At 39.1% G+C, this 22,713-nt stretch overlaps 1 protein-coding gene across 2 annotated transcripts in view; it reads right to left on the bottom strand.

Annotated features, from left to right (window-relative positions):
* Window positions 1-287: 287 nt before the first annotated feature.
* tmem108 (transmembrane protein 108) overlaps window positions 288-22,713 on the bottom strand; it is a 67,711-nt gene continuing 45,285 nt past the window's right edge. For both annotated transcript variants that reach the window (XM_074693966.1, XM_074693967.1), the window contains exons 3-5: window positions 9,110-10,318; window positions 6,567-6,718; window positions 288-3,545 (exon numbers count right to left, since the gene is read on the bottom strand). In XM_074693966.1, the coding sequence (XP_074550067.1) occupies window positions 3,429-3,545; window positions 6,567-6,718; window positions 9,110-10,318 (1,478 nt within the window). In that variant the 3' untranslated portion in view covers window positions 288-3,428. The remainder of the gene's footprint in view (window positions 3,546-6,566; window positions 6,719-9,109; window positions 10,319-22,713) is intronic.

Genomic DNA, 22,713 nt, shown 5'->3' with positions numbered 1-22,713 from the left:
GGATTTTGCTCCAACATCACATCTTATTTAGCCTCCCTTCAGCTGCAAAGCTTGTAAACAGATTATTGAACTGACGTTGAGCAGCAGATCACTTGACCAGAAGCAGCACCGGTGCACAAAGAGAAAGTTCCAGCTCACATCATCAATGGATGTGCTGTGCTTTGCAAGACTTTTAACCCTTCTTTGTTATACAGTATGTAACTGACTGATATGTAACTCACACATGCAGTACAGTACAGTCATTCCAAATCAGACAAACACATGAGTCAGCGTGTTTTTTTCTTGGTTTTATTGCTCAGCAGTAAAAAGAACAGTGTATACTACAGTACAAAAAAAATAATGTTGAACACTGCTCCACCGTGCCACTGAACATTTTGTAAAATATCAACTTTTGAGCGTGCACGACAAGAAGCCCAACTGAGAGCATCCAACGCAGGAAATATCAATATGTTTAACCGTTTAATCCAACATCAGCGGCTTCAGAACAACATCTCACAATGCAGGAAATCTTCAGCAACGACAGAGGCAGGCAGCATCGATTATTGAACAAAACTGCAGCAACGTAAAACTGATGAGAGAAGGACCACAGGTTTGATAATCGAAACACTCAAACACCCTTTTTTATTGAACTGCCTCTGTATGTGCTCACAGTAAATATTCAGCAGACATGATGTATCTCTGGTCATGGTTTTTTGACAGCCTGTAATGTGTCCTGTTTTCACAGTCATTCAAAATTTCAACAAACACATTTTTGCATTGATGGACACACACAGTTTTTATGGAAGGAGACATTTACAGTAGTAAGGTTGGTCTAATTGTTTCCTACAGTGCTGAGAAAATATTTCCTCTCCACTGGACACACAAAAGACAGACACACAGACAGAGAAACAGATCAAACTGAGCTGAAAGTGACACAGAGTCTTGTTTGACTTAAAGTAACAGTGATATTTGGTTAAGGGGGCACAAAACACACTTTACTGCACAAACAAAGGCATTCACACTCTCACACACTCACACACACACACACACAGTTATAAAGGGCCAACATAAGGACTTAAGACATCTATGTGGTCCCTCTGAAGAGAAGCTGGTGACACATAAGGGGGAAAGCCTTTTTAGGTCAGTCAACTCTGCAGAATCTAACCATAACCTTTAGCACTAACCCTAACCCGCTGCAGAATGTAGACCTGAAATTACAAAATTAAATCTGGGCCCATATCTATCAGACTGAGAAGCTGGGTTAAAATCATTTGCATTTACTCACAAATGTCGTGTATAATGGTTTTGTTCAGAAACAAGAGAATAAAGTTTGCTTCCAATGTCAACAAACCTTTTGTTGTTTGTACCTAAAAGTGGGAATAAAACCAGTAATCAATAATTTGTCTCCAGAAAAAGCAGGTTCTCTCCCGCCCTAGTTTCTTTTTGAGTTGCATTTTAATTTTTTTTCAAAACCAGGCAGTAAATATGTCTTTTCCCCTATATTCATCATGTGGATAATTTTCTGTACAGGTTCAACTTTTTAATAACTATATATATATATTTTTTTTACAAACTAATTAAACCCTCTACAAAAGTCCTAGCCTCGCAGAGTAGACGGATCTGCCTGATTCAGTTTCTGAACTCCTGCAGGTCCATCTTGCCAGGCTCCAATGACCAATGATTTCATTCGGCTAAATTCTGACCGGCCCAATCAGGGAAGAGAGGCGGGAGCTGTCGTCTAACGCCTTTTTCACAACTGTTTCTCGTGATTCAGCAGTTGTTCATCTATTGTTTCTTAGAAGCATCTGCTCACATAAGCGATGTCATACCGTGGCTTGATGTGGATTGGTCCGTGGTGAGTGTGTTAATCAGAACAGTCGTCCAATCACCAGCTACAGAATTTTTTTAAAGTCCCGCCTCTGAAAACAAATCGGAAAAGCTGCTACCTAGATGGACTTGTGAAATAATTCCGTGGCGGATATATGAAACTGTCCGTCTGGGGTGTCAGGTTACAAAAGTCCCACCTCAAACAAAACCAGGTTGAATTCAACATTGCCAGTATCAGCTCCTGCGACAACGGGCTTCAAAACTCTGTATCAAAAACAAATGGGTGACATCACAGAAACTACACCCATATATTACACAGTCTACAGAAGTGACAAGACCTTGTCTTGACATGATGTTTCAGATGATTTGACCAATTGCAACCAATTATCTTATGAAAAAGTTTTATATAAGGGAAATGTTATGCTGTGACTGTGTATGAAAAGTATAAATATGTAAAAGTTAAAATATTAATGTAGGAGGTGTGGATAAAAGGGGTAGGATTAAATAAGTTTAACTTCTTCCTACTCCTTTTCAAACATGTAGATCTGTAACACATGCAGGCTGTTGCTGCAGTCTTCGTTTTCTTTTAATTTTAGTATGCATGTGTTTGTTTATGGTGATGACCTATTTTCCATTTTCTTTGCATGTTTGAAATAAAATTAATTAATTAATTCATTCATTCATTAAAAAAAAAACACACACACACACACTGAGCAATGGGGCAAACAACGTTTTTGTGAATCTGCCAATCTGTTAGAAACTTTTGTTTTATGTTGGATTTGGCACCACCTGTAGACAAACTGGGAACTTTCTTCTTGGTGACCCTGAACTGTCCATGCATTAGTTTTTCTAGCAAAAAAATTCTGTCTTTCTTCAGTTTTAACCATGCACGTAATTGTGAATCGGCCACAAAAAGTGCAAACTCAAGCTGTTTTTAACTGCGCTAACGAAATGGCCAAATCTGACTATGGTCTGGTTGCTCTGAAACAAGCATTAAAATAACGTAAGAAAAGAAATATTATTCTCGCTACTGCAATCTTTCTATCTTCATCACAAAGGGTTTAGTATGAGTCTGTCATAACCATCAAAAAACTCCTTACTGCAGCTTTAAAGCAGTATGTACTGTTTTGCTAAGTCTGGTAGATACGAGCCCTGATTTAACGGTAAGAAAACACTTTTGCCACAAATCTCTGTTTCCCCCTAAGTTTATAGGTGCTATATTCAAGTTCAACAGGCTATAAGTATTTTGGGATCATTTTAAAGGAAAAACAATGTAACAAAGTACAGCTCTAATGTTTTCATAGCATGTTTCTCTCTCGAAATGTGGCAACTCACCATTAAGCCACTGTAATGAAACAAAACCACATATACTCTGTATTTTATAAAGACAATAAAAACCTTTATCACAATTAAGCCTTTTGTAGAAAATGTACATCAGAAAAATATGCCGGTGCATTCTCATAGTAAATATGTTCACATCGCTCTTCTTTCTGATTGCTCTTTGTGTTTTTTTTTGTGTCATATACAGTATAAAGTCAGTCTCTGGATATTTACCACATATATAAAATAGACAACAACAGCAGGGGGAGTAGAAGAGAGGGATCCTCCTCTGCTTTCAGTCTCTAGATGGCAGAAGCTTTGTCTCTGTTGATGAAGAGGGTCTCCTGGCAGAAAGGGTTAACCAGGACCATGCTGCTGCCGCTGTAGTCTCCATTGGGAGGGAGACAGGTGTCGTGCTCCTGCAAACACACATGTATGAAAAGATTAAGGGTGTGCAGAAGTGTTAAAGAATAGCTGTGATTCATGATTGGTGCTCCAGGGCTCCCCATTAGTGCGCACACTGCAGTCTACTGTATCCAAGTCACTCTGAGAGGCAAGGGAACGGAGTAAAATATGGGTTTCAGTGCGAGAACCCTGCAGCTTTTAAGGAGATGGTGAACAAAGATATCTGACGGAGCTTGATGAGCAGAGATACAAAGGGAGGCGGAGATGTAAAAGCTTCTGGAGGAGATAGGAATAAAGAGAGGGATGACTCAGAAGAAACAACAGAGGGACTTAATGTAAGGGGAGGGAGAGGAGGGGAGAGATGATGTGGAAATGGTTGCTGATGGTGAGTCAGCAGTAATAAGGTAGTGCTGGAGGAAGACGAGGAAGGGGAGGAGGTGTGAGAAACAAAATGATCTCTCTTACAGCAGGCCAATTTTATCAGCAGGAGCCAAACCAAAGCACAGCTGTAATTTATGATCATTTCTCCCACAGCACTGTCATCCCACTAAGGGAAGCTACGAGGCTGCTGCTGCTGCTGCTACAGATACAGGTAAATCAACGGGGAGAACAACACCTGGGTGTCACCAGGGGCATCCCACCCATGCTCCAACCTCAGCTTCCCTCTCCTGACGCCCCCAACAGGCAGCAAAGAGAGCAAAATTAAAGAAGAGGATGAGGAGAGAATAAAATGCAAACTAAACTGGAGAGAAACAAAACGCAGATTTGGTTTGACACGTCGTTGTTGTGTGGTACCACGTCCACTAGATGATGCTGTAATGCATTATAAAGTAAGAGCTTTCTGTCACTGTATCACAGAATTAATATCATTTAGAAACTGGCAGAAATACGAGAGGAAAAGAAGAAAAACATGGGAAAGATTTCAGCTCTTGGGCAGAATTTTCATTATTTTAATCGAAAAACAGCCAGAAAGCAGAATTTGTCTGCAAATATGAGAGCAAAGAGCCTCATTAAGAGGCTGAGTGAAAGCAGTTCTAACAAATATTTTGGGGGGGAACTGAGTCTTAAGATGACAAAAGAACACAAAAATAAACCAGCAGCTCTCCTCGAGGTTTAAGTGTGTGATTAAAGGCAGAGGAGACTGACAAAAACTGACATGAATCAGTTTTTACCCTATCAACTTGTTATTATCAACAGAGCAATTAGCTGAAATTTTGGAAACAATGCGTGAAATGAAATGTCCTGTAATTTTTTTTTTCTTTTTGATAAAGCTAAAGATTTTTTTTGTCTACAGCAAGATGGTCCCTGGTTTGATTTCCCAGCTGAACATTTCTCTTTGGAGTTTTCATGTTCTTCTAGTGCATGTGTGGGTTCGTCAGGTACCCAGGCTGCCTCCCACAATCCAGAAACATATAGATGTGAGTTTGTGTGTGTGTGTGTGTGTGTGTGTGTGTGTGTGTGTGTGAATGATTGTCTGACTCTACATCTAGGAATAAAATGTAGAGACAGACGAACATTCACCTGTCTGGTGTTTTCACTCAGCATTAAATCCACAAATATTCACCTGGTTGGATCAGCCGGACGGTTCCAGTTTCACTGTGTTGGTTTCAATCCGGCTTGCACAACAAACCATTTTAATGTAACTGAACCTCTTGATGCCTATTGTTGCAAATTTGCGACATACCCTGTCAGGTCTTGATGCAGCTAAAATGACCTTTGTATCTCATTATTAACCATTGATTCATATCCTAGACCAGGGGTCTTCAACCTGTGGCTCAGGAGCCTCACATGGCTCTTTGACTCCTCTGCAGTGGCTCCATGTAGCTTGAAAATAATATTATTGAAATAAAGGATTTTTATTTTTCTTACAGAGAGTATTGATGATTAAAGACACTGACACTAAAGAAAATCATGTGTTAACTGTCAACATGCAAGTTAATTTACATGCTTGATATGTGGCAAAACATTAGCAGACAACTAAAAATGATGACTTAGGCAATATTGTCAGTATGTGAAATCAAATTCAAGTATTCTTTTAAAAAAATGCATCCAATTAAATGTGAGTTGTTTTTTGAAATGGGAAAATTTTGGAAAACTAAAAAAAAGACATTTTTGTCATTTGTTTTTCAATTTTGCACATTTTGCACATCAATTTTATAATTGTTAAATAATTCAGGCAATAAGGGGTAATTACAAGAAATGGGCTGAAAAAAATTAATATGACAGATTTTATTTTTTAAATCTGCAGATAACAACCATAGCTGATAAGTTTTACCATAAATTGATATTTAGATTTATGATCCCTAGAAGAAACAATTTGCAAAACTAAAGTTTTAATATATAACAAGAGTAAACTATTAAGAAAATTCTCAAATATCTCTTTACCCGACATGAAAAACTTAACTATTTGGATAGATTTCTTGAATTTCTATTTGTTTTAACTTAGCAAGTTTTTTTTCTGGTGCTAACAACACCATCAGAAATTTCCTCATGACTAAACATGGGTCGTTATCTGGAATACTGGAAAGTTTCCCCCCCTCCAATTAGAAGTCGTAGAATATTTATGCGAGTAATTAGAAACCACTTTTCAAAAAAACACCGCCTCTAAAAATAGACAGGTTTTAGCTAATTATGCTAGCTAATTTAGCTATATTATGAGGATAGAAAGTACACCCAGCTGTATCTATAAGGGAAAGTTTTGTTGGTGAAAGCTAGCAAAATAATCGTCAGTTATTTGTATTTTCCTACAATTAAAATGCATATTTTAATCACTGTGGTTTTAGTGAGGGCTTTTCAAATTAAGTACTACTTTACTAAGTAAAGACAACTCCTTGGGTCAAAGTATTGGAATCTGTTTGACGTACCACAGAGTCAGGTTCACTGATAACAGAGACTGGACATGACCTCACTGTAGTTCCCACACTCATTATACTTTTTTCTGCTGACTGACAGTGAGTGAAACATCACACAAACACCTCTCCACCTCTGTGTGCAGAGCTGTCCGCTAACAGAGTCAATGTGTCAGTCGTTTGTACCTCACTCTCCAGTGTGTGTATCTCTCTGGGCAGCTCCACAGCATGCCTGCTGAAGTAGTCCATGGTGATGGCGTTGTTCCAGTAGCTGAGGTTGTTCTCTTGATTTGATGACTTCTTCTTCCGTCTCATGCAGCACACGGTCAACAGCACAGCTAGAAACAGGAAAGGAAAATAAGGGTCAGCACAGAAGCTGGAGGAGCTACGGCTTCAGATAACACCTCTGGAAGCACCCACACCAGCTGCTCGGTTAGAAACTGTCATGTTTTAGGACAACATGCTGCTGCTGGAGGGAATTGTAGTTGAAAGGAGATACCACACAACACAGCTGCCTGCAGTATGCGTACTTTGTTCAAAACCAGGAGCTGCAAATCCCTTAAAAACAAACTTTCAAAAATAATACAGGACAGATATTCATTATCTATAAGGGGAAGAAAATCTCATGCCTTTTTTTTCAAACAGACCAAAGCATATCGTGCCTAGCTGATGAAAGTAACTCCCTATCCCCACACTATCATTACACTACTTCTCTCTCTTCAACTTCATGCAACAGGACTGAGCCCTGAAGGCAGTCTGGAGGCTGTCAAAGGAAATATTCTTGAAATTAAGCAAATGTTCACAAGAATCTTTTAAAGAAAAGTCCAACAACTTTAAAAATACACAGCTTTCTCTGCTGCTCATTTCTCAGACTTCACATGTTGCTGTGCTAGCTGTTTCCAGTGTTTTAGCTTATCTTAGCTAACCAAATTTATAATCAAAATACATGTGTGAGTTATTTACATCGACTCAAGTGCTAAGTTAGAAAGTTTGAGCAAACTGGGGTATGATATGTGCAAATCCAACAGTAAATGACAAAATAACTGATGTAAATGACAAAGTGAATGATGTAAATGATATGAATTAGCTGTAAGCTAACTCTTGTACAATAAAGACAGCATGTTTCATTTTGCTTTCCCTTTGCAAATAATGTTTATTAAAGTTGTATTCTTCTTTAAACAAAGTGAAGTTAACGCAAAAAAAGATTTTCTTTATGTAGGTAGGATAGACAGAGATAGGCTACTTTGTTCTCTGTGAATTAGCTTAACTTAGCATAAAAAGTGGTAACAAGAGAACTTTGAGGGAAAGAAAATGAGCCAATCAGCTCATAAGAGTAATTGAAAGCTGACTTTTTACCAGTTTGGTGAAAACCACTTTCCGTCCAACTTTCACAGAAGTGATGTAGAGCCAGGCTAACTGGCCTGTTGCCCTTAGAGGACAATAAGGAAAGCTAACATGCTTCAGCTGCTGTTAGATTCTTCTGCTTTCTTAAGTCTAAATTATTCAGGTAACAAGTGGAAGTTTCAGAGAAGTTCTATATTTTAGGTAAAACTCACACTTTCTCGTTGTAGCCACTGCTAACAGCTAATGTGCTAACCTTAGCAAAACACCTGGTATAGAGACAAAGGTATCAAAACCAGCTGTCTTTTGCCTTTAGAACTAAACACTACCTTTGTTTTCACTCTTATGTGTCAAGTCAAACACAGTCAGGCTTTGTTAGCATACCCTTAGTGGACAGCAAAGTCAGGGTAGGCTTAGCTAACCTGCTGCTGGCGATAGTTTAATATTTGTAGCACAAATGTTAAGGTTCTTACAAAAAATTTTTTTGAAATAAAGAAAGCTGATCAAGAGAGTTAAAAAAACAACTGATTTTAAATATCAAGGTTCAGGGAGATCATTAGCTTAGCTGAGCAGAGTATAAAAACTAGTTTTTATTCTTTCCAAAATGTTATCATTCTTGTGCTTATCAAGGCTAGCATGTTGCTGGCTGTAGTTAACTTGTACCATAGACTGTAAAAAAAGATGGATGTCATCTTGCTCAGCTTGAAGTGAGGTCTCCACAAAAACTGCTCCCCCTGGTAGGTTAAAAAATCTGACTTTCCAGCCATTCCAGATGGGCTGTGGTCAAACTCTAAAAAATTAATACTCCTCGTAGAAATGTTTCTCACGTCCGATTGTTGTGGTGATTTGAAGATATCATTTGGCTGCCTTGTATTCAAGTCCTCTTTTTTTTCTGAAAAGTTTTGTTTCCATTAGATATACGAGGTTAAAAACGAGGCTTTACCTAACTTTTAACGATGATTGACAGCTGCTGTTCTCATGTATTTTTTCGGGGATTGTAAAATATGTTGGGAGGTAGAGTCAAGAAGTGATTAGACTCGAGAAAGAAAAAAAATAATTGTCATTTTTGTCACCCGGCTCCACTCAGATTCTCCCAGAATCCCTCATCGTCTCTACTGCACAGACTCTGGCTACAATTGCTACCAATGGCTGCGCCTGTGACGGAGGTATTTTGGCTTCAAAACCGTACAATGATAAATGGCGGAGCCACACTGTCCACTCTATATACAGTCTATGACTTATACTCAGCAAATGTCAAGAGATGTACCAGTTTTCTTACCGGACATTCATGATACAGTCATTTTTACTCTGATATTTTTTGTTAAAGTAGGAACAACTGAAAAAAAAGGAAATGCTCAACAATTAACCTTTTTGAAGCTGATACTTACAACACGATGACACAGTCACACTGATGGCCAGCACTATCCACACAATATCCATCCTGCTCAGGCAGATGGTCAGACGGGATGGCGGGGGGTCCACAGTGGGGTCTGAGCTGTTGGCAGGCATCCAGGGGTCTTGTGTAGTTGCAGGAACCTGCCTATTTAAAAAGTTTCCGTTGGCTGTGGAGCTGTTCCCATGAGCGGGTGCATCCTTAACCGAGCTGACATTAGCAAGCAGCCCTCCATAAGCAGTTACATTCCCCAACCAGTGTCCCAGAGGGGCATTGTCTGTGCCTTTCCCTACAACAACCTCCGCTGTAGTCGTGGTCTCATTGGGTGAAGTTTGGTTGTTTGGAGCGATTGTTAGATTCTTGGTAGTGAGATCCAGAGATGGAGGGGATGCGGTGGTGGTTGAATTCTCTGGTGGGCTCTCGACTGGAGCCGCTGTCCCATTAACAGACTCTAACACCAGCTCATCAGTTGGTGGTTCGGCTTCTGTATGCACCTCTCTCAGGGTGATGGCATGGTGTGCGGCGCCCCTTGTGCGCTCCCTGAGTTTTGGGTGTAATACAGGCCCTTTACCCATTAACAGAGCAGGAAGGGTGGTCAAGATGGACTGCTCGTGATCAGGATCTGTTTTCTTCATGCTAAGCTTCTGTGGGTCAACACTGAGTGTGTCCCCTCTGTCTGATCCAGAGTTGGACATAAGGGGAAGGGGTTTGGGAGCCCCTCTAGTAGTAGATTTCCCATCTAAACTTGGGACTGCTGTGCTGGGAAATTCAAGGATGCTGCTGCTGACCTGGTGAGTGCTGACTGTAGCTGGCTTTTGGGTTTGAAGTGCTCCAACCAATTCGTGCATTTTGCTTCTTTTCACAGTATACCCAGGCTTCAGGGGCTGATCAAGAGTGCTCACAGTGTTTGGGGTAACTGTATTTGATTCACCATCGGAGCTTGGTGTCGTGTGAAGCAATGCCAAAGGTTGGGGTTCAGAGGCAGTAGGGAGATTGATGCTTGATGGATGAGTGCCTCCTTTGGATATCCCTTCCCCGCTACTGGAGCCCTCCTGATGCCAGTCAAAGAGGGAAGGTTTTGGGGTAGATGAGAGGCTGCTGTGAGCGACTGCCATGGTGACGGAGTCCTGGGATGTCTGGGTGAGGTACAGCTCCTGTGCCGATGACACCAGTCCTACTGGCAGTACTAGAAAAGCTAGAACACCTGCGGAGAAAGAGACAGAAATCTGATGATTAGCTTATAATGACACAGAAAATCCCTTTTTATCCTATTATATCCTATATTCAGCTCGTCCGTCAGCTTTTACATCATTTCTGTCAGGGCTCTTGCGATTCATAGCTTGAAGAGAGAGCATACCCTGCAGCTGAATCTGACGTGCAGGCTTGTCTTGCATTCATTATGTGCTTCAGCCTTTAATCTACTGAACCGCTGTGTTTGTCACTCTCTGAGTTTAACTTGGTGAGTGCTTTATTAACTGCATTATTCACTCACTGAGTGTGCCAGTGCATGTGTACGGTGGCAAACAAAGCTTGGAGGATAACAGACTTAAGAGAGCTGCTTTGTTACTCAGCAGAAATGCTCAAAAACAACAACAACAAGCTACCTTTTTATTCCTATAACAATATAGATCATTGGTAGACTCTTTAGGGGAGTAAAGTGTGATTAAAAGTGGAGCTATACATTTCTAATAGTGCTCTGAAAGTTGTGATACCTATCAGAATCTTGTATTGGCGTCAATGTATATAAAACCCTTGGACACACACTTGTAGCATCAACATCAGCTCACTTAACATGCTACATCCACATCAGACAGCCTGACAAAGTCATTTTCTGAAGATCAGTTCCATAAGGAGGCCGTGTAGTGACAAGCCATTAGCACTTGCCTATGGGGAATATTGGTCCTATTATGTTATCAAGACAGCAAGACACTCATAGAGGATGGAACGAGGCTTATTAATTTCCCTTTGCTTCCTCCTCTCCGTCCTGTATTGACAATGTTAAACACGGCTAATGAGATAAATAACTGAAGCTCCCAGCTGGCAGTTTCTGTGTGTTCAACAGAGAACAGAACATGCTAAACTAACATGTCATCAATTCAAATCTACATAGAGGTAAGATGCATGAAAAATATCGTGGCTCAGAGGATGGCAGACAATATGTTCATGGAAGTCCTTAACCAGCTATGTGTTAGGTTGCCTTTTACATCTTTGCAGCTTCTCAAACCTCTGGACCTCAGTGGTACTCAGCCCAAAGGCTCTCATCATTTCTGCTGAAGAGAGCAGTAACAGCAGGGAAGAAATAATGCATTTGATGGATCTATTTTTCAGCAGTGGAGTGATGTTTATTTGGTTTGCTACTGATTGTTAATGGCTCCAGGACTGCTGTGCATGTGGGAGATACTAAAATTAAACTACAGTGTGTGTGATCAGGGTAAGGAATGGGATACAACACTGTATGATGAGACTAGGGTACAATATACACAACAGAGGTCACAAATTTAAATATTGATACGATACATGTGGTCCTATATGGTAGAATACGATTTGCTACAATATGACACTATCTAATATGATAAGGTACAATATATTACTGAACAATACAATACAATATAATACCCATAAATAAGGTATGTTAGGAATTTGTATGATGCCATACAATATGATAAGATTTGTTACGGTTTTATATAATAGGTAACCATACGATAAAATTTGGTATGTAATGGGGGTTACGATTCAATCTTTGAGGTATGTATTGATACGATACAATAACATATTTAATGGTACAATACAAGAAGGCATGTGATTATATGATATGATAAGGTATTTAATAATTCTATATGATAAGATTAGTAACAATATAGGATACATAATGTAATGATGCGCTATCACGTATGTTTTGATGTTTAACAATGAATCTCATAGATAATACAATATGATAAGGGATGGCTACTGAATTAGGTACTTCTATAGGTATCGACCAAATTTCATCCATAGTACCAAGTACTAATTCACGTAAAATCAAACAAGATTATGTTTGGTACCTAAACACATCCTTGTGATAGTGAGAGAGTGAAAGAGTAAGTTATTTTCCTTGCCAGACATGAACACAGCATTGCAAGGTTATGTATTAAGAAATAAAAATGTTTAATTCAAAAAGTTTGAGATTTTATTATCAAACAAGTTAATATTCATTACTACATAAAAAATTGGTGCCATTGATTACCAGGTGCTGGGCATTGGAACCATTTTGCTTCAAATGTAAAAGGTACCCATCCCTAAATATGACAGGATAAGATAAGACACAGCAAGGTATGTAGTGATACAACACATTAGATTGGGTATGTTACAGTACATAACAATAAAATAACAAACTGTATGTTAGATTTGATGCAATCCTTCTCATCAACTGTAATAGTAGGTATTTTAGTCTAAGACTTAAGGTCTGCACATATAAAGCCACCTTTAACCTTTTTCTTTAAATGATTATAATGAACATTTAAAACAAAAAGCAGTTAACTGATTTGTAAACTGAGAAACACAAACCAATGATATTAGCATGGTATTTCACATTATTTATACAGAAAATGTTTCACATAAAACAAGACACAAATAAGGGAAATGATTAATACCATAAAGGCATGACACAACCTGAACCAAGGGTAGAAAAGAAAATACAACATGGGGCAAAAAACGTGAAATGAAATTGATTTAATGAAAAAGCTAAGAGCTTACAGCAGTCAATGAGTAAACTGAAATTTCTGTACCATAAAACCTCCCCTCTTCTTTCCATTTTGTTCACCCCGAGATTTTAAAATACAACAGAAAAGAGCCCAAAGCAGTGACTATTTAAACTCCGGCTCTGAATCATTAATCATTTTCCTCCACACTCAATCACACAGACGACCAGGAGAGAGGGTCCAGGCCCTGTCTCCCATTAACCAAGCCTGTCACGTCTCTAATCCATGGAGCCCACTCAAGACCCATATCTGAGGAGATAACACACATGGCCATCTTTGATTTATGACTGCTCGTCTTTCCTAAGATGATCCTCTTGGCAGGATAATGAAACACAGACAAACCCCAACGTATCAAAGCTCCAAGCTATTGTTGATGATTGGTAATGTGAATAGTGGTCCCATATGGGGGAAACTGACAGGATAAAACCTTTTGAAAAGCTCACACAACATTTGTTTTTTGTTTAAAATACCAGATGTATGAAAAATAAATAAACAGCAACAGTCTCAAAGTTTCTCAGAGTGATCAGGAAAGTATAGTTTCACCCTGATCTGTAACTTAGCATTGATATTAATATTTATTCAGGACTTTGCAGCTGAGTCGAATCATTTTTTAATGAAGACCTCATCTAAAATGTTAAAGGGGAGAATCTTCCTTTAAAGTTAGCTTGCTCTCATACTTCAGACTGCCTCGATATTCACGAGAGCCGAGTACAAAGTGATGAAAACACTGGCCTTTAGATTCGGTCAGATTAGACGTCGCTGAGTTCTGAGTCACAGCCTTCCTGTTTGACTTCAGTATGAATTACATAATGTCATAATTGAGGGTCACATTAAAAAGGTGGAACAGTTTTCAAAGCTTGTCAGGAAAGGAAAATTAAGGGTTTAGAATCCAGGAGAAATATAGTTCTGCTTAAATTACATTAATCACATAACATAGGATATCTGGGTTAACAAACCTCTGTTAACATATAAAACTGAAAAGAAACTCCGTCGTAAATGTAATTAAGAAACCCGGAAATGTCTTTATCTATTCAATGTTGGTTTGTGATGTTTAGAGCCTCACTGAATGATTTGCTGACAGCTGATAAAAGAGGTAAAATGGTGGCTCGGGGTTAAAAATTCATCATATTGTTCCATTCATAGCTTTTCAGGAAAACAAACACAACACAAACTCAGGGGACTTTGAATGGAACAGCCCCCTTTTCACAAATGTTGATGGTACAAATCTAAATCAGGAAGACAAGCTTAGCAGTTCATTAGTGTCCCTGAGCAACACCTAGCTAAAGACAGGTAAATTAAGCAGTAAAAATTAAATTTTACTTGTGTTTTATATTAGTTTTTTGTTTGTTAAACTGAGATAAACAGCGCTAACTTTGTGTAGCGTAGCATAGTTAGCCTATATGTCATGTTAGCAAGCTAGTAAGGGGGTATCTTGAAAATTTCAAGATCCTAAATAAATTTAATACACTATGAGAAGTTGCAAATGATTCTGTCTTTAGTTCAAATTGCAAAAAAACACCAGGAAATGAAAATGAGTGGAAATTATTTAGTTACATCAGAGATATAAATGTCTAAAGCTGAGAAACTTGTTGCTAAGCTAGCCGGAGATGGATAATTCTAACATGAAACATGGTAAAATACATTTATCATTTATCAAAGTGCCTAACTCATCCTCTAAAAAGCTAGGGGAAACCATATAACTTTGTAAACATAGCCACTGTCTGCTTAAGTTAGCTAGTTCTTGAGTTAGCTAGCAAGAGTCAACGGACATCTTAAAGTGTAGTGTGTGGAACAAAAATAAAGTGGAAGGGAAAGGCAGGAGAAGAATCACACCCACATATATTCTTATCAGTATTTAATTTTGTTTATAGATTTTCAGTTCATTTGTGTCAAATGATTATCTGTCAGTTTGTTGCTGTGCGCACAGTTACTGTGCGTTCACACCAAAAGAGGCAAAAGCAGCACGCATGCTGGAAGTTAATTCATCTTCAATGGGAGCTGGCGTCCTGAGCGGCCAAAGCGGCTAAAGCGTCAAAAGGGGCACCAGATGTGAAGTTGAGCCTCGGTCAACTTTATGGTAATTAGCTATGACGCAGTTCAGCGGCAATGGTGGCAACCAATCAGAGTAGAGATGTCCTTCAACCGAGCGGGCCCTAAAGAACAACGCATGTAACTTTGGTTCCTAGTTCCTTCATGGATACCGAAAAGCTCATAAATTGTGTCCAGGCTCATCCTATTCTTTTAATGTCCGCCTTTTTGGCTACCGCGACCAACAACAAAAAAATGTTGTCTGGGATCGTGTCGCTGAGGTGGTAGGTTGTTCTGGTGAATTAAAAAAAAGTGCAGTAAAAGCAGAATGAATTAGATGACACCAGGGCTCCAGACTAACTTTTTTCAACAACAATCTGAGGTTAACGCCAGGGGGCACAGACTACTTTTATTACCAAACAGCCTCCTGCTGAATCCTTCTGGATCCTTCCATGGATGGTTTTGTACTGGACTGTGTGTCAGGATCTGAACGGGCGCCGGTAACCTGGTTTTCACTTGCTCCGCTCGTGACTGATTAGATGGTGATTTTACATTATGTTCATGCAATGCTTTAAATTTAAGTAACAGCAAGAAGCTGCCGCGGTGAAGAAGTCCGCTCTGTGGCTCCTTTAAATGACAAGCACAATTTTACTTTTACGTCAGTCACGTGACGAGCGGCCAAGGCGGCTAAGATATTTTGCCGCTTTAGCTGCTGTTCGCTTTCTCGGGCGTGCTTGCTGCTTTTGCCTCTTTTGGTGTGAACGGACAGTTAGCAAGCTAGCTTACAGGGAGGTAGAGGTAGTATCACAACAAGGTAATAAAAAACAGTTGCGACAGGAAGTCAAAATTTTGGCTGCCACGAGTGTTTTAGTTTTAGTGTGATAGAGATGTGTTTCTTGAAAAAAAAAAAAAAAGCTATCATGACAGTGTGTTTGTGTGTTTTCCACCTCATCTATTTTGACCTGTACAGTACACATTATGTACACATGCTCAATTTCTGTGCATCTATGTGAGCACTGTGTTGTTCTCTGAGGCAAATGGATGCAATTTGTCACATCGGCTGGGCGTCTGGTTGATAGAGTGAGAGCCTAAGCAGGGTGAACGCAGACGGAGAGCCCCGCCGTGCCTCCGCTAAGACGTGAGGGCAAAGAAGCAGGCACAGTGAGTGAATTAACCGGAGAAATGATTGAAAAGGCCCGAGAAGTGAATTGAGCTTTATGAACATCCATTATGGAGTTGAAGCACAGGGGAAGAAGAGGAGAAAATTGGATGGAAAAGAGGAAGAATAGGGAGGTTGGACAGGGTGGGAAAACGCGAAGGGGGAAGGCCAGAGGTGGAGTGGGAATACGGATTGAAGATGTGAGGGTGTTTCATTTGTGATAAGACACGGACAAAGGGATAAAGGTGAGATTAGAAACATTAGAGGTTCAAAAACAGAGATATAAAAGAAATGTGCTTCTGCTCTCTGTATCTTCCAGGGGGAATAAAGGTATAGGTTGTAGTTTTTTAAATATTTGTTTTGCTGAAGCAGTTATTGTCTTCTCAGTGTTGTTTTGCCTGTTGAGTGTTGGCCATCAAAAACAAATAAAGGGAAGGTCCAATTGAGATTTAAAGACGTAAAGGAGGGGAATAAAAATCTGAGCCTCTTCTCACGGGACAACAAAACCTTCTTGGTTAATATTTAATGTTGACTTCGAGCTGAGCCTGTTTTTTGTTCTGTATGCTGTGAATAACTGGACCTTACACTGTTATCACTCACTCCAACCTGTTGCCTTCACTAGCTCTACTGCCCAGATGCTTGTCTCAGGAAAGCACATGTTAATATCATGGACACAAACAACGCCCTGGTGGAATTACTGAAAGATTATGCCCTCATCTATTTGACTAATGGTCTCAACCTATTTTCCATCAACTGCTGTCAAGATGCATGGAGGAAGGGAGGGGCAATTTATGCAGGAAACCTGCTGAATTGGGGCTCTTTTCAATGCATAGGCAGTGACATTCGTTCAAGTCCTCCATTGATGCCATCAGGGACATCAATAAATCATGTTGTAAAGCAGGATCCTGCGCAGTGATCCAATGCAGGCTTTGTCCCACCAATCATTCATTATTAGACTCAATGTCAGCAGACAGAGGCCAGAGCGGCTGTCCGCAGAGCTAAAGTTACACTGGCTGAAAAAAACTGCCTTACATTTATTCCTCATGATGAAATTCTGCTTTCAATTTCTGCCGTGGATTCTCTTCTAAGCAACGACTCGATTACAGAAGAACAATATCGCTCAGGAACATGCATCATGAGTCCTCCAGGCTAATCAATCATACAGGGGCACTTAGTGTGTGGTACGCACCAGTCTGCCTGGCTGCATGATAAATCCTGAGATTGGAGGGGGGGCTGTCCTTGATTTTGAGGGTTGGATATTAGTTGTTTGTTCCCAGGGGTCACCTCATGCTACGTGCGACGGAGAGTGATGTAGCTCAAATGTACAGAAACAATCTGCCTGTGAAGCAAGTGATGCAGCCAGTATGAGACGCGTTGCATCATCAGCGGGCAGCTGGAGGTGTCAGGATCAGAACTGGAGGGTCTATAGGAAGCCAAAAATAAGAGCTGCAGAATCATCCATCAGTAAGGATCGCCAGGCTGGTGTTTCTGTTCTGTCATTGCTTTGCTGAGACAGCATCAAGGGGAATAGAGAAAGAGATGTATGCATGGGCAGCAAAATATATACAATAAGATAGTTAAAGGTCACATCAACAAAAATTACTTGGATTATAGAGTAAGATTCAATACCTGCTTGATATTTCTACCAAATATAATGTGCTCTTTTCCAACTGTTTATACTTCAACTTTATGTCATTGAGATTTGTGGCACCAGAAACTGAGTTTGAATTACTAAATTGAATTTAAAGAGCATGACTCAACACCAAATTTAATGTTCTGAAATTTAATTTATCTGCTTTGAATTTAAACTACTTGAGGATGCAACTCTCTTTATTCTTTAAATTCAAAAAGGAAGACTTTACATTAGACATAATATCCAAAGGAGTTGATCTGCTTATTCCATTCAAAACCAGCGACACACTGAGGTGTACCATGTTTAGGTACTTAAATGCATCCTTGTGACTGTAAAGGATTGGATGAGTAGGTTTTTCCATGCTGGACATGAACACAGCATTGCTAGGTTATAAATTGAAGATAAATATGTTAAATTGAAAAAAAAAAGTGTTTTTATTATCAAACATATTAATATTTTTTACCACAAGAAGATGAAAAAAAAAAACAAAAATTGGTACCAATTGCCAAGTACCAGGCATCAGTTTCATATTGTTTCAAATGTGAAACGTACCCATCCCTTGGAGTAACACATAATTAGGGATGGGTACCTTTCACATTTGAAACAGTATGGATTTTCTGTACTTTTTTGTGTTTGTGTGGTAAAAAATATCAATTTGTTAATAATAAAATACAAAAAAAAAATTCAACTTAACGTATTTATTTTTCAGTTTAACCCTGCTATGTTGTGTTCATGTCCAGTTTGGAAAATCACCTACTCTCCCACTCCCTCACAGTCACAAGGATGCATTTAGGTACCTAAACATGGTACCTTTTGGTTTTACGTGAATCAGTACTCTGTACTTTTGACAGGATTTGGTTGGTACCTATAAAAGTACCTAATTCAGTGACCATCCCTACGCGTAATCAACCATGTCAAAAGAAGAAGACAGGATTTAACAGACATTAGAAGCAGAAGTGAAGAGGAGTCTGTACTTGATTACTCTTCCTCCCAGATGTGGATGACATAATAGTCATACCATGCTGAACTGAAGTTACGTTAAACTGCAAAATAGAATCTGAAGTTTGTGAACTGAAATTGCATTGTGTAGTTTTTATAAAAGCAATAAAGAGAGTCAAATTATAAGTAAGTAGTAAGTTAAACAGAATTTCAAGAAAATAAATTTAATTTCAAAAGATTAAATTTGATTTCAAATAATGCTTTTTAAATTCAATATTATAATTAAATTCTGCATTTAGTGGCAAGAATCTCAGCCCATTTTGATGTGTTCGCTAACATTCATTCATTTGTTCATTTTCCCGAAATGCTTATCCTGTTCAGGGTCACAGGTGGCTGGAGCCTATCCCAGCTGTCATTGGGCGAGAGGTGGGGTACACCCTGGACTGGTCGCCAGCCAATCACAGGGCTGACAGACAACCATTTACGCACAGACTCACACCTACATACAATTTAGAGTGATCAATTAAACTGATGAGCATATTTTTGGCTGGGAATTGAACCGGTGACCTTCTTGCTGTGAGGCTGCAGCACAAACAGCAGCCCTTGCTAACATCTAAATTTCAATTAAAAACAGAATAAATCAGGTTTGGATTGTTTATAATATTTCATCCAACACACAAGAGTTTAAAGTCTTACAGAGAAACATTGATTGTTTTAAGCATAAGTTTCCAAACAAATATGGAGGACATGACCTCAGCGTCCTCAAAACCAACCATGATCCATATCAAATCATTGCTTTTTCACTCAAAACTTACTTCTACAAACATCTTCTGTTGTTTTCTTCAGCTTTCTAACACCCTGGAGTTATTTTGAATGTTTTCAACCTCTAAAACTTGTCAAAGCCTGTCTGAATGATGTTTGTATTCTTAAACAGTATGTGTCGATGAACAACCTTGTTGATGCGCCCTTGAGAAAGTCACTGCCTTCACTTTCGTATTTGCATCTTCATGATAACTCAATAAAAGTGCATGAACTGTATGTCCACCTCATCATCTAATGAGATAAGTATGCAGAGGAGCCAATTTTTAAACCCTGAGGCGGTGAACCGTAACCAGTGATTAAGGGTGTACTCCTCCCAACCCGCCGGCTCTCAATGGATCACATTTATCCTCGTTTATGCTAATCAAAACTACTCTGCAATAGCCGACAAACCTCTGTGGGATTCCCCGCGGATCCCTCGGGGCAAATGGAGAAGGCTTTATCAACAATGCTTATCAGAATACCAATGAGTTTGAATCACATCACACCAGCACACACACACCACAGCTCTGCTATCAAACACAAAATGAATTCATATCTCGCCATTCAGGATAAACTCTGACAGACCCGAACCAAAGTCATCGTAAGCCTTGAACGGAGGGTGTTGTTAAAGGTAGTCTGAGCCTTTAATTTAAAGCTTTGACGGGCCGTCATAGAGCCACAGAAGCAGATCAGATCCATCAGCTTCAGGCAGACAGAGCCCTTTATGAAGCGGCCGACTGGAGAGTGTCTGACTAACTGCTGCTAAGATGGGATTATCACGGCTGGGCAGAGCACTGTCAGCCCTCACTGGCTTCAGTGGACTCAATGCACTGCTTTAACTACTGCTATGACCAACAATGGCTCTACATCCTGTGCTATACGTACAAGGACAACCTACAAAAACTACTGCCACAAATTCAACATGGTACCCACTACAACTATCACTGCTACCATTCAACTGCTTTAACCATAACTGTTGCAATCACAACAAAGCTGCAGCCACCAACCCACCACTACCCTTGGTTTTTATCTCCAGCTGATGCAGTAAATGTTGAAAAATGTAATGTAGGCTAATAATGCTCCACTACCAAGCAACAAGCACAGACGACTGATGGCCAAATTGGAGTTAGTTGATGTAGAAATGACGATCCAAGTTAAATGAAGGCTGAGTCTGGTTTAAATGGCATATAACAAACAAGTGGAAACCTCCAGTTGTGGCAAATAAACACATGCAAAAATGCTAAAAACTCTTAAACACACATTAAGTTGGTGAGTAAAAACGTGCTGTTGTTGTTTTCAATTTCAGTTTAGTTGCTATTAGTTTTTAGAGCGGGTTTTCTAGTTTAGTTCATTTATTTGAAATTGCCTTTTATACTTAAGTTTTTATGAGTTTCAGTGTCAGTTAAAGTCTTTTTTATTATTATGGGGATAGGGATGAGTACCGAATTATGTTCTTTTATAGGTACAAATCAAAAGGTACCATGTTTGGGTACCTTAATGCATTTCTGAGATAGTAAGAGAGTAGAAAAGTAGGCAATTTTTCCATGCTGGACATGAACATACCATTGCAAGGTTATATACTGGAGAATTCATTTGTTGAATTGAAAAAAACTTTAGATTTTATCATTTAAGAAATTTAATATTTATTGCCACATTAACACAATTGGTAACGTTGAGTACCAATATCGATTACCATCCGTGGCATCTGTACCGTACCATTTCCAATGTGAAAGATACCCATCCCATAATGGGGTAGCTGTCGGGGTGAGTTTAAAAACTGTCAGAAAAAGCATTGTGTAATAAAAACTCAGCACACCATACTGTTTTCAAAAATGTACTCCTATAGGACAGATTAACAACCATCCTCATAAACAATAAAAGAAACAGGAAAATAGGTTCCCTTCATTCAAACTACAATTTCTTGCTGATCTTGAGGTAAACACGTTGCTTCAAAGATGTAGTTTGCTCTGTTCTTCAGATCAGAGGACAGCAGTCTAACCCTAACCCTAAACCTAACCCACACCAAGAGAAGGTGAGCTCCACAAAGGCTTGAGAGGAAGGGGTACTAACAGGATCCAATGCCACAGGACAAGCTCTGCATCTCCCAACTTTCAAAGAGTGGACAAAGAGTAGACACGTGCTTACTGGTATGAAACGGACAGAAAGTGAAAACACTTGATATCAGCCTAACATACTGAGATCCCGAATTAAATCCATTGACAAAGACGAAATACTTATATTTAATTTTACAACACAATTTGAGTTTGTCACTGTTTTTGTAGAAAGAAATATTATAGACTCTATTATAACAACATACCCAGAGCAATATCCCAAAGGTGGAAGTGAGTGCTTGTTCTGCTACTGTTAGCCACACTCTACAAACTAGCTTTTTATTACATGTGGAGTCTGTGAGGTGGGCCTATATTTAGCTGTGTTAAATGAATTGTGCTCAGTGTTGACTGTTTTCAGAGCATTTCCTTGATTTCGTAGATTTTTTCTTTATTACACCTAAGAAATTAGTCACTTTGTAACATCCCTTGCAGTTTTTGATAAAAAAGGAAAACTAGAAAAGCACTCAGAGAGCACATTGTGATTGTGACGCAACACTTAAGTCTTACTTTTATGTTATACTCCCTTTCAGCAGACTGTCTGCTACAATTTGGTGTTAGAGGTTTGTACGATAATTTGTTACCTGACAGTGTTGAAAATGATGATGACCCAGTACATATTTCATATTCTGGATCTTAGTATCCATAATATTGCCAGGATCTGGATCATACTTTTACGTCTGTCAGAAATTATGGTGACCTTGTCTCGTGTTGTTTTGCAAAGCAATCAGACCATTTATGGTGGAGTTAATTCTTTTGACTTCTTTTGAAAAGTCCTGGATCCAGATGGTGATCCGGATCACCTCCAAAATTAAATCAGTTCTTTCTTATCCCATTTTGAACATTTCCTGAAAATTTCATCAAGATTACTTTGTTACTTTTTGAGTTGTGTTGTTCACAGACAAACTCTCCCAAAAACACAACCTCCTTGGTGGAGGTAATACGTTTTATGAAATTAAATTTATGCACTTTTCTTACGACTACAGCTGTCATCCTTCTCTTTCTCATATTGCTGTTATTAAATTATTGTAAAAAAAATGATGATTCATTCAAGGGATTTCACTTTTCCTCGTTTGAAATAGTACCCATGTTTGTAAAAATCCATTTTTTGGAATGTGATGAGTCAGGCGGTGACATAACCCATCATCCATTTCACCCAAAGAGGAAACCTATCTTGATCAAGAATCCCTAGCT

Source organism: Halichoeres trimaculatus, unplaced genomic scaffold, assembly GCF_033239565.1.
Source record: "Halichoeres trimaculatus isolate MK-OKI-2021-1 unplaced genomic scaffold, fHalTri1.1 fHalTri1_scaffold_18, whole genome shotgun sequence".
Lineage (NCBI taxonomy): Eukaryota > Metazoa > Chordata > Actinopteri > Labriformes > Labridae > Halichoeres > Halichoeres trimaculatus.
This window is presented reverse-complemented; position numbering and strand designations above follow the sequence as displayed.